At 41.4% G+C, this 9,956-nt stretch overlaps 1 protein-coding gene across 9 annotated transcripts in view; it reads left to right on the top strand.

Annotated features, from left to right (window-relative positions):
- The first annotated feature begins 1,737 nt into the window (after window positions 1-1,737).
- The window catches only part of CASD1 (CAS1 domain containing 1), a 92,093-nt gene continuing 83,874 nt past the window's right edge, over window positions 1,738-9,956 (top strand). For 4 of the 9 annotated variants that reach the window (XR_010140878.1, XR_010140877.1, XR_008527094.2 and 1 more), the window contains exons 1-2: window positions 1,775-2,147; window positions 9,581-9,677. Coding sequence is in view for 3 of the 9 variants with exons in the window: in XM_054559472.1 (XP_054415447.1) it covers window positions 2,015-2,147; window positions 9,581-9,677 (230 nt within the window). In the remaining 6 variants the exon portion in view is untranslated. Of the gene's footprint in view, window positions 2,148-9,580; window positions 9,678-9,956 lie in introns of all 9 variants that reach the window. The other 5 variants (XR_010140879.1, XR_010140881.1, XR_010140880.1 and 2 more) reach the window with 2 other exon arrangements.

The following is a 9,956-nucleotide window of genomic DNA, read 5'->3' as shown; positions in this document are numbered from 1 at the left end:
CCTTTGGGTTAACACTGGTTATTGCATGCTGATCAGAAATTCTAATTTGCTGTTGATGACATCATAGAAATGTCTAGGATGTGATTGGCAGACCATATATTGTTGGCAGAGTTATCTGGTTTTTACAATACCTAATTCTTACAACATGTGATCAACCTCCGATCAGAATGACAGCCAAAATTAAAAGACTATTTGCAGGGAACAGTGCCTAAGTGTTTGTACACTTATTTAACTTTTTTGCTTATTAGCATTACATCCATGACAGTGATGTATGTGATTTCATTTAAGTGACAAAATCTTTCAAGATATAAAGTCCATGGATGAAAACATAATAAAGAGTCCTTGGATGAAGAGAATGGGAATGAGTAGACAAGATCTCTACAGTCCCTTCATATCTAATATTCTATAATTTTAAGAGGGGCCTATAAGCACAAGTTCAGAAATGGCTAAATGGGAAAGTTGTAAAGAATACTTGACAACACCCCAACTAAACAATGACTCACTCTAAACAAGGCAAGGCAAGTAGAATGACAAGCAATGTAAATAACCATTCCCATCTGGAAGGCAACACAAGAAAAACCATTTAAAAAAGGGGTGGGGTGGGAGCGAGAGGAGAGTAGGGATAACAATGCTTTATTAAGGAAATGGAGTGCTGGCTTTATTGAGAATCATAAAACATTAACCAACGTTAGTAGCGGGGATGATCGTCATAAGCACATTAAAAAAATTTTTTTTTGGTTGGGCGTGGTGGCTCATGCCTGTAATCCCAGCACTTTGGGAGGCCGAGATGGGCAAATCATTTGAGGTCAGGAGTTCGAGACCAGCCTGACCAAAATGGTGAAACCCCCGTCTCTATTAAAATACAAAAATTAGCCGGGTGTGGTGGCGGGCGCCTGCAATCTCAGCTACTCGGCAGGCTCAGGCAGGACAACCATTTGAACCCAGGAGGGGGAAGCTGCAGTGAGCGAAGATCACGCCACTGCACTACAGCTTGGGCGACAGGGTGAGACTCCCTCTCAGAAAAAACGAATTTTTTGGCACATCGACCTAGCCAAACTTGCGTAAATACAAGTAAGAGTCAGACTCTTTTCTCATCAACACCTACACTAAGTTAGGCTCCTTCTGTACCTTCCACTCGGAACTTTGGTGTACTTTCGCCCACCAGAACTGGGCAAACTGAGAACATTTAAAAAACTGTTTAAGAGAAACTGGCCAGAGCAGTGAGTTAAGTGTTAAGACTGGTCTTACTCCTGGGTTGGATGCCAGCAATCCATCGGCCAGCACCTTCAACTGGATCCATCAATCCAATCTGGCCAGCACCCAGGAGCAGCCAGACTGACCAGCCAGGCCACGGATAGCCAGACAATAATCGACCTTAGGGTGTCCTTCGCATCCCGCTGGGCGGGTTCTGGGAGTAGAAGGCTGAGAAAAGGGAGTGTTGGGGAAGGAAGGAGTGGGACGATGTGTACTTTTCTCCCGGAACTGTAGTTCTATTGCCCCAACCTGGGCTCAGGTAACGGCCAGTAAACTAGGAGACAGCACTAAGGCTCGTGTCCGGGCCAGGCGGGTACCCCTAGTACTCTCTCCCCACACCCCCATGGCTCTGCCGCAGCCGCCGCCGCCGCCGCCGCCCGCCGGGGCGCGTGACCCGGTGACCCCGGAGCACTGGGCATCCGGACCCCCCTTGCAGGCGCAGCCGCTATTAAGGCAGGAGGCTAAAGAGGGGGAGGAAGGGGAGGAGACAGGCGTCCAGGGCGCCTGGGGAACCGGCACGGCGGAGCAGCGGCGGCGGGGCTGGGGGGAGGCCGTCGAGTCGGCCGCGGCCGAGGAGGGGCAGGCGGAGGTCGGGGGCGCCGCGGCCGCGGGGTCAGGTTCCCCGGCGGGAGGCGCGGGTGGCGGCCTGGGGAGCTGGCGGCCGCTCCTCGCCTGGCTGCAGCGGCGGCAGCCCCAGTGCTGCCCCTGTGCGGCGCCCCTTTCCCGCTCCGCCGCGCACTGTTGTCATGGAGGAACCAAGATGGCGGCTCTGGCCTACAACCTGGGCAAGCGGGAGATCAACCACTACTTCAGCGTGAGGAGCGCCAAGGTGCTGGCGCTGGTGGCCGTGCTGCTGCTCGCAGCGTGCCACCTCGCCTCCCGCCGCTACCGAGGTGAGCGGGCCCTCCCCCCCTGCCCGGGCAGGCCGTGGGGGAGGCGGCGACGCGGCGGCTGGAGGCCGCCCCCGTCGCCCAACACACGCCCACGCGGCCTCCCGCCCGCCCGGCCCGCGGGGGAGGCGGTTCCCCCACGTGCCCCCAGGTGTCCCCAGCAGCGGGCCGGCGCCCGAGGCCAACTGAGTGGACCCCAGTGGGGGCCACCAAAGGACAATGGCTGGTGGTTCTGGGCGCCCCGAGCCGCCCGCGCTGGGGTCGGGGGCGCCAACCCTGGACCTGGCCCAAGGTGCTGCTGAGGTCCGGCTCCTGAGCGGTCTGGGCTCGGGGAGACGCGCCAGACCAGGGGCTCGCGTGCAGGAAGTCGGACAGGCGGTCCTTGGGGGCAGCCCGGGGCGCATGAAGCCCAAGGCCGCCCTGCAAGGGGCATCGCTGCCAGGAGTGGGGTCGCAGGTCCTGCCTCTTAAGGGTCCGGCTCTTTAGCCTTTGTTTAATTTTGCCTCTGCCCTGTAACACCCAGTCTGGGCTGTTGGACAGCGGCAAGGGCCGCCCCCATTTTCCTTTGCCAAAAGGGCGACAGCTGGCAAAAGATGCCTGTGGCCAAATGGAAGAGGTGCCACCCAGCTTTTGTGATACAGAAACATTTAAAGGCTTCGGAGTGCACACTTTTTACAAAGTTAAGGCACTAGAGCAGATTTTTGGAAAGAAGTTATGGGTTGACAGGCGTAAAGGTGGGCAGTTGAAAGCAAGTTGTAAGCAGTTTGAAAGCAGGCCTTGGCCATGGGTTTTGAAATTGGTGTAAAGGGGAAAAGGAAATATGACCTTATTTCAGAATGAATTATCTTTCAGTAATCAAGGGATATTTACTTGTCCTTGTTGATTGATTGTTTTTTTTCCTTTGTAAAAATGTCACTGGGAGAGAGGCTGACAGGCAGAGGGAAATTAATAATGATAGGATCTTTTATTTTTGGCTCTTAATACTATCAAAGCCATTATCTGGACAGCTCTTGGTGACTGTGAGATTAATCAGTCAAGATGTAATGTGTAATGGACAGGTGCAAATTAGCACTGTGCCTGTTTAACTTTACACCTACTTTGGCAAAATATCCATAAACGGGGTGCGTTTCCTTTACAGTCTGCGCTGTATTCTCATCCCAGGAGATCTTTCAATTTTGGTCAGTTTTGCTGCTTTATTTCTAAAAACTCCGATAATTAAAAATATTATACTCTAGAGCCATACTGGGTGAACAGCTTTTAGTGTACTAAATTGATTAAAAAAAGTAGATTCTTTATAACCTTTTGGCCTCTCTCCAGCTCTCTCCAGATCACAGCCTTACGACCTTGCAAGGCTTTGGTTTATCTACAATCATGTAAAACTAGCAATGTTGATGCATTGATTTGTGGTGGTTTTGAGGAAATATTTCTTTAACTACTATTAATCATTTTATGTCAATTTGGTATAAAAGAACAGTAGTTTAATTCAATTTATGTGATGGTAGTAGAGAGAAATTTTATAACTACTGTACTGTTGTCCTAAGATAAACATCTAGTCCCCTTCCTTTTATTTTTTTTTTTTGTGCTTTTTATCTTTTGATAACCTTGGACTACTATTATTTTTAGATTATAGATTTCATCTTATCAAGATCTGTCATCAGCAGGGAGAATAGAATGTCAGATGGGGACTTATGAGTCAGTGTAGCAATCTGGGATTGTTTATAAAGCCTTCTCCAAAAGTAAGTCATTAGTTTCCATAGGTACTTCAGTGCCTTGAGTGTGAAGCAGTACACCTGGTGTGTGTACTTGCCCAGACTGAATGTCAAGAATTTGAGCTGAAGACTTTGGGAAAAATAAACATGTTACCAGGAACATCCTCATGCTTTGGCAGTATCAAACTGAGTCAGGTGCAATGCCCTTCACACAAAGATAATCATACGTTTGACTCACATTATAACTCTTTAGGACAGAGGTGGCCAATCTTTTGGCTTCCGTGGGCCCCATTGGAAGAACTGTCTTTGGGCCACACATAAAATTAACACTAATGATAGCTGATGAGCTTAAAAAAAAAATTGCAAAAAATCTCGTATCGTTTAAAGAAAGTTTATGAATTTGGGCTGCATTCAAAGCCATCCTGGGCCTCCAGCAGCCCAGGCCACAGCTTGGAAAATCTTACTTTAGAATAAGAAAGGATCTTACATTAGATGAAGGGGATTAGGCTGTATATTTGGATTTTGAATGTGTGAGTATGAGTGTGCTGAGGCAAGGTAGAGTGAATGCAGTTTGGATATACATATTCAGTATCTCTTGCTTTACAAACTACCGAAAGTAAAGGAAAGAATTACCCACTACAGAAAGTAAAGCTTGGCGAATACTGTGTGCTTACATTGAGCACTTATATGTCAGGGACTGTTCTACTAAAGGTTTTACATGTTTTAACTCATTTTGTCTTTATAACCATTCTATGAGGTAGATACAATTACCATATTTCACTCCCCCCCCCACTATTTTTAACATCTCTGTAATCAGGGTGAGTCTTTAAAACTTTGATTGCATGTCAAAGTTTAATTGGTAACATTTTTTTCTTACTGTGACATAAAATAATCATGTGTCTAATAATCAGTGGTCTTAGATTCAGTGAATTACAGTATTATTTCCATTTTAAATATGAAGCATGACAGATTAAATTGCCTAAGGATACACAGTGACTGAGCTAGGATTTAGATCCCAGTTAGTCTGTCTCATGCCTTATGTTACAGTCTGTCTTTCTCAGAACTTCTTAGACAGTGGGGAATGTGAAGATAGAGGGAGAAAGCATTTTCCAGGGAAGCATGGGTTAAACAACTTAGAAACAGTAATTCAGGCCGGGCACAGTGGCTCACGCCTATAATCCCAGCACTTTGGGCGGCTGAGGTGGGTGGATCACCTGAGGTCAGGAGTTCAAGACCAGCCTGGCCAACATGGTGAAACCTCTTCTCCTTCAATTAGCCGGGCGTGGTGGCGGGCACCTGTAATCCCAGCTACTCAGGAGGCTGAGGCAGGGAGAATCACTTGAACCCAGGAGGCAGAGGTTGCAGTGAGCCAAGATCGCATCCCAAAAAAAAAAAAAAAAATTCAATTTTATTGTACCAGCTAAGAGTTTTTCTATTTTTTTTTCCAGTCAAGAGGTAATTTTCTAAAAGTTGTTTGTGTAAAGCTTCAAAATCTGACCTGAGCCTACTTTTTGTTACCTGTGTTTTTTCCTTATTTTCCCCAAATTCCAGGTTCACAATCTAAACATGCTTTGCCCGTTTACACATCTCACAGTTATCTGATTTTCTCTGCCTGCAGTGACTTCTCTCTTGAAAGATAGTATAGGTTTTTCCTTCAAGGCCTGGTTCAAATGTCACCCCCACAGCAGTAGGAATTAGCAGTTCAGTTCTGCCAGCAACTTACACATACTTATTGTGTTGTATTGTAATAATTGGTATCTGTCTACCCACACAAACTGTTGAGCTTCCAAGAGTATCTTACTCATCTTTAAACCTTTAAATCATCAGAGCCTAACACACAATAGGAAATCCTTAAATAACTGTGGATAAATAGATTTCAAAGTCCTTATTTCCTTTTATGTTCTTTTGTGGCTTTAATTGAATTTCATGTTCTAATCTCAATTTTAGAAAGTAGGCGTTTTAAAATTATTAATATTATTTTCACATAATAGAATGACATTTTGAAAATAATTACCATCTTAACTATATTTTTTCCAAATGTTATCAATTTCTAACATTATGAATCTCAAAATGTCCATTATTAGTTTGATTACAGGTTAAAAATGTCATTTCTGTGACAAGTGGCCAATATCTGTAGCCTTAAGGATAGTTCCAATCTGGATAAATTTTAATTTTTTAAATTGATAAAGTTAACTTCAAATGCCTTAATTTTGTTGAAATCAAATTCTTTTTTTTTTTTTTTATCACTAAGCATATTAAATGCCAGTGCTAAATGATATTTGATGTTCTGGAGAAAAGTAAGTTGAAAGCTTCAGGAATTAGAGCAAGAAAGCAGCAGCTCTGGGTCTCTTAGCCTTTTCTTTCTTTGACTGTTAGAAAGATCCTGATCTTTATGATACCACTTGTAATGAGACACTCCTTGCTTGTCTAACGATAAATCTTAATGGTGATTTTCAGCACAGACTAAAGTATAACTTGCTGTATCTTAGGCAAACAAAATATTCTATGGACTATACTGTAAACTTCATGATCTGGTATTTTAATGGTTGGTAGTAGGAAACAGTTTTAGCAGGATGATTCAGTCTAAATTTAGGTGCAGTGTGCCAGAGATATTCTCTTCAAAGGAAAACATAAGTTGGGGTTTATATGGGCCGTCAGATGTTTCCTTTAGTTATTACATTTTATTTTTCAGTTTGTTTTTGTTTGTTTGCTTTTAAGTATTTTTCTATCACAGAAAAATCATGCATAAAATTCTGAGATTGTAGATTGAAAAACCAGAATGCTTATACTTAAGATAATAGAATAAAGAGGAAGACAGCCATTCATCCAGATAATCTTAGTGTTGGAGATAGCTGAAGTAGATAATCCTGTCTCTTTAGTTTCTTTGTGTGTGTGTGTGTTTCTTGCTTGATTTATCTGAGCGCTTGGCAACATTTATCTCACATTAGTTGTGTTAAAATAGCTATCAAAATTATACTAGACAATTGAAAATACCAACTGAAGTTTTGTTTTGTTTTGTCTTTGATAAATTTGGAAAGGAAAATATATGTCAACAGATATTTGTATATAGTGTAAATATTAAAAAGGTGGCACATTATCTTAAGATCTAGGTTTACATTAGTGATTTGATTTTAAAAAATTTCCTTCCTGAGAAAAGAGAACTTGTTTTAGAGTATGAAATTTTATGGAGTTTTTTTCTGGATCAGGTTAATTTATTTTAATCAGGTTATAATAGTAGTAGTAATTTATTATTACTACTATTTTTATTATTTTGCTGACATACAAAAAAGTCATTCTCTTCTTGCTTTTTCAGTTGTCTACTTAGCAATCCTTTGTATTAGATTGTGTTAAAATAACTGGTACAGTTCCTGTCTTTTGACTGGACCCTAGCTGATATGATACAGACACATATGGATTAATTTCAGATATAAGCCTTGTAAAAAACATCTTTGCGTTATGAAATATGTTAAGTCATCATCAACTAGCATTCATTAGCAAATTAAGAATTTCTTCCATGGAAAGCTCAGTATTCTCTAAAATACTGTGTTTATAATGCCTTTGGGTTAGTGACAACTTCAAGTCTCATTTTACTATGGTGTTTTTTTTTTTTTTTTTTTGATACGGGTTCATCAGATTAGAGCTATTGTTTTCCATCAACTCAACAACTGAGAAACAAGATGTGGGTAATAGTATTGACTGGAGGCAAAAAAAGTTGTTTGCATTTTAGACACGTTTTCTGGGGAGAAACGACTGGTTATTTTGAGATACTGATATGGTGTTTCCATCTCTATAAAAACATACTGGTAACCCATATAGATGCGTAATCCCAGACACTGAAGTTTGATTAAGGTGTGTTTCTGTCTAGGCTTGTAATTAAAAGACAAAAGACAAATAACAACACCCCCCTCCCCCCAGAAAGGGGGAGGGGAGAAAGAAAACAGAAAAGAAAAAGAAGAAAACCTTAAAGGATTAACACCTAGTTATTTACAACTTAAAACTTTTTTTAAAAATAGATGTTTTGCTAACTTTTAACTTGGTTTAATAGATTTAAAGAGAAATGCTGTAAATATGGAATTTTCACCTTAATTTTAAACATTTACTAGGTTTTAATAAGATTTTACCATATGGCCGTTATAAAAGAATGCTACAGAAATGCTATTTGTAGAAAAATAACTTGTGTGTTTCTACAGTTCTTTTTTTACTCATCCTTAGTTATTTATGTAGCCTAATTTTGTTTTTTAGAACTAGAATTAGTTTTTAATAATTGGGGAAAATGGAGAACTAATTATTTGTAGTTTACTTAGAGACAGGTTATTAAAAAATCTTTGAAATACAAAAAAAAAAAAAAACTGCTCAGGCCGCATATATAGTTAACACAAATATAATAATTGATATCCTGCTTTCGTTAACCAGTTTCCCATCAATAAGATAATGCAACATTTTAACTTTTCCTTCCTGTTCTACTTTAGAATTTATGACATAGGAAACAACACTACTTTCAATATTTATGCATACTTGTCTTACATTTGTATCACCTTTTGTCTGTATTTTGGCTAGATAATGAGTAACTAGATTGAGAAAAGAGATGTGTTCTTCTACTTTAAAAATCTTTGTGTCTTCCTTATCTCTACCCTGAAATGCTCAATATCCGTTTTGTTCTGCAGTATTCTTCCTCCCAGACTCCTTAGCCTGACTTTAACTAAATGTGAAGTATAACTTGCTATTGACTATTAATAAAGAACTGGAGATTAAATTAAATAATATTTTATTATATCCCCATAGTTAACCTAAACATCTCATTCTGCCCCCCCCCACACCCCCATCCCACCCCATTCATTTGACATGTTTGAGCTTAAATGCCTCCAAACTCTCTTTTAACCCCTTTGGTCATGTATATTTAGCTAATGTACAGTAAAGTGCCCAAAAGTGTAGAGCGACTCTTTGTCTCAGTTTACCTGGGACTGAGGAGTTTCCTAGTTACGGAACTTTCTGTTTAAAACTAGGTCTCCAGGTATGCTGATGCACTATGTATTATAGTAGTTGAATAGGAAGTCATTTCCAAAGTCTTGTCTTTTATCCCTTAAACTTTTTTTTTTTTCAAATGAGACAGCCCAGACTGGAGTGCAATGGCATGATCTTGGCTCACTGCAACCTCTGCCTCCCGGGTTAAAGCAATTCTCATGTCTTGGCCTCCCGAGTAGCTGGGACTACAGATGTGTGCCACCACATCCAGCCAATTTTTGTATTTTTAGTAGAGATGGGGTTTCACCATGTTGGCCAGGCTGGTCTCGAACTCTTGACCTTGAGTGATCTGCCCACCTAGGCCTCCCAAAGTGCTGGGATTACAGGCGTGAGCCACTGTGCCTGGCCTCCCTTAAACTTTTTGTTCTCAGCTATAAGTAGGAGTGATATTCAGATGTAAAGGCTAATTTAAGGTTGAGATGATATCCCCGGAAAGAAAACCTGAAGCAGAAGGAACTGCCAAAGCAGGGAATGTATCATTTAGGAGTTAGGTGAAGTATAAGCCGTCAGTGGCTCTTGTCCTCTTGAATATTAATGTATTAATATTTACCATGTTTCTCATAAATGGGAAATGTGAACCTGGACGGTACAGTGAAACAGAGAAAACTCTACTTTTTTATTTCAAGGAACTTATATAGGGTCACGATAGCAGATGTGTAAAATTTTAACTATTATTTACAACACTGTTGTGTTTAACTGTTTTAGGCAATGATTCGTGTGAATACCTTCTCTCAAGTGGCAGATTTCTTGGAGAGAAAGTTTGGCAACCTCACAGTTGTATGATGCATAAATACAAAATCAGGTAACATTTCTTCATTTTGTTGTTTTCTTTTTCAGGATGGGTCTTAATATGTAGTGGAGACGGGTTGGTGAAACAGTACTTTTCTTCTCTATGTTGGGGTAGAGACTTGCTGACTGAGTGTAGGGCTGATTGCAAATGAAGATTTCCCTGCCCACTAAGGTTTTAGGGAAGGGCTTTGGCCAATCTGCTTTATCTCAGGTGTGTGATAACTAGGCCTAAGGCAATAATCCTTGAGCAAAAGACTCTTGCTCTGGCACCTGGATACCTATCTTATGGAGT

The sequence above is a fragment of the Pongo abelii genome, chromosome 6 (assembly GCF_028885655.2).
Source record: "Pongo abelii isolate AG06213 chromosome 6, NHGRI_mPonAbe1-v2.0_pri, whole genome shotgun sequence".
Taxonomy (NCBI): Eukaryota; Metazoa; Chordata; class Mammalia; order Primates; family Hominidae; genus Pongo; species Pongo abelii.
The sequence above is the reverse complement of the archived record's forward strand: the minus strand, read 5'-3'. Positions and strand labels throughout refer to the sequence as shown.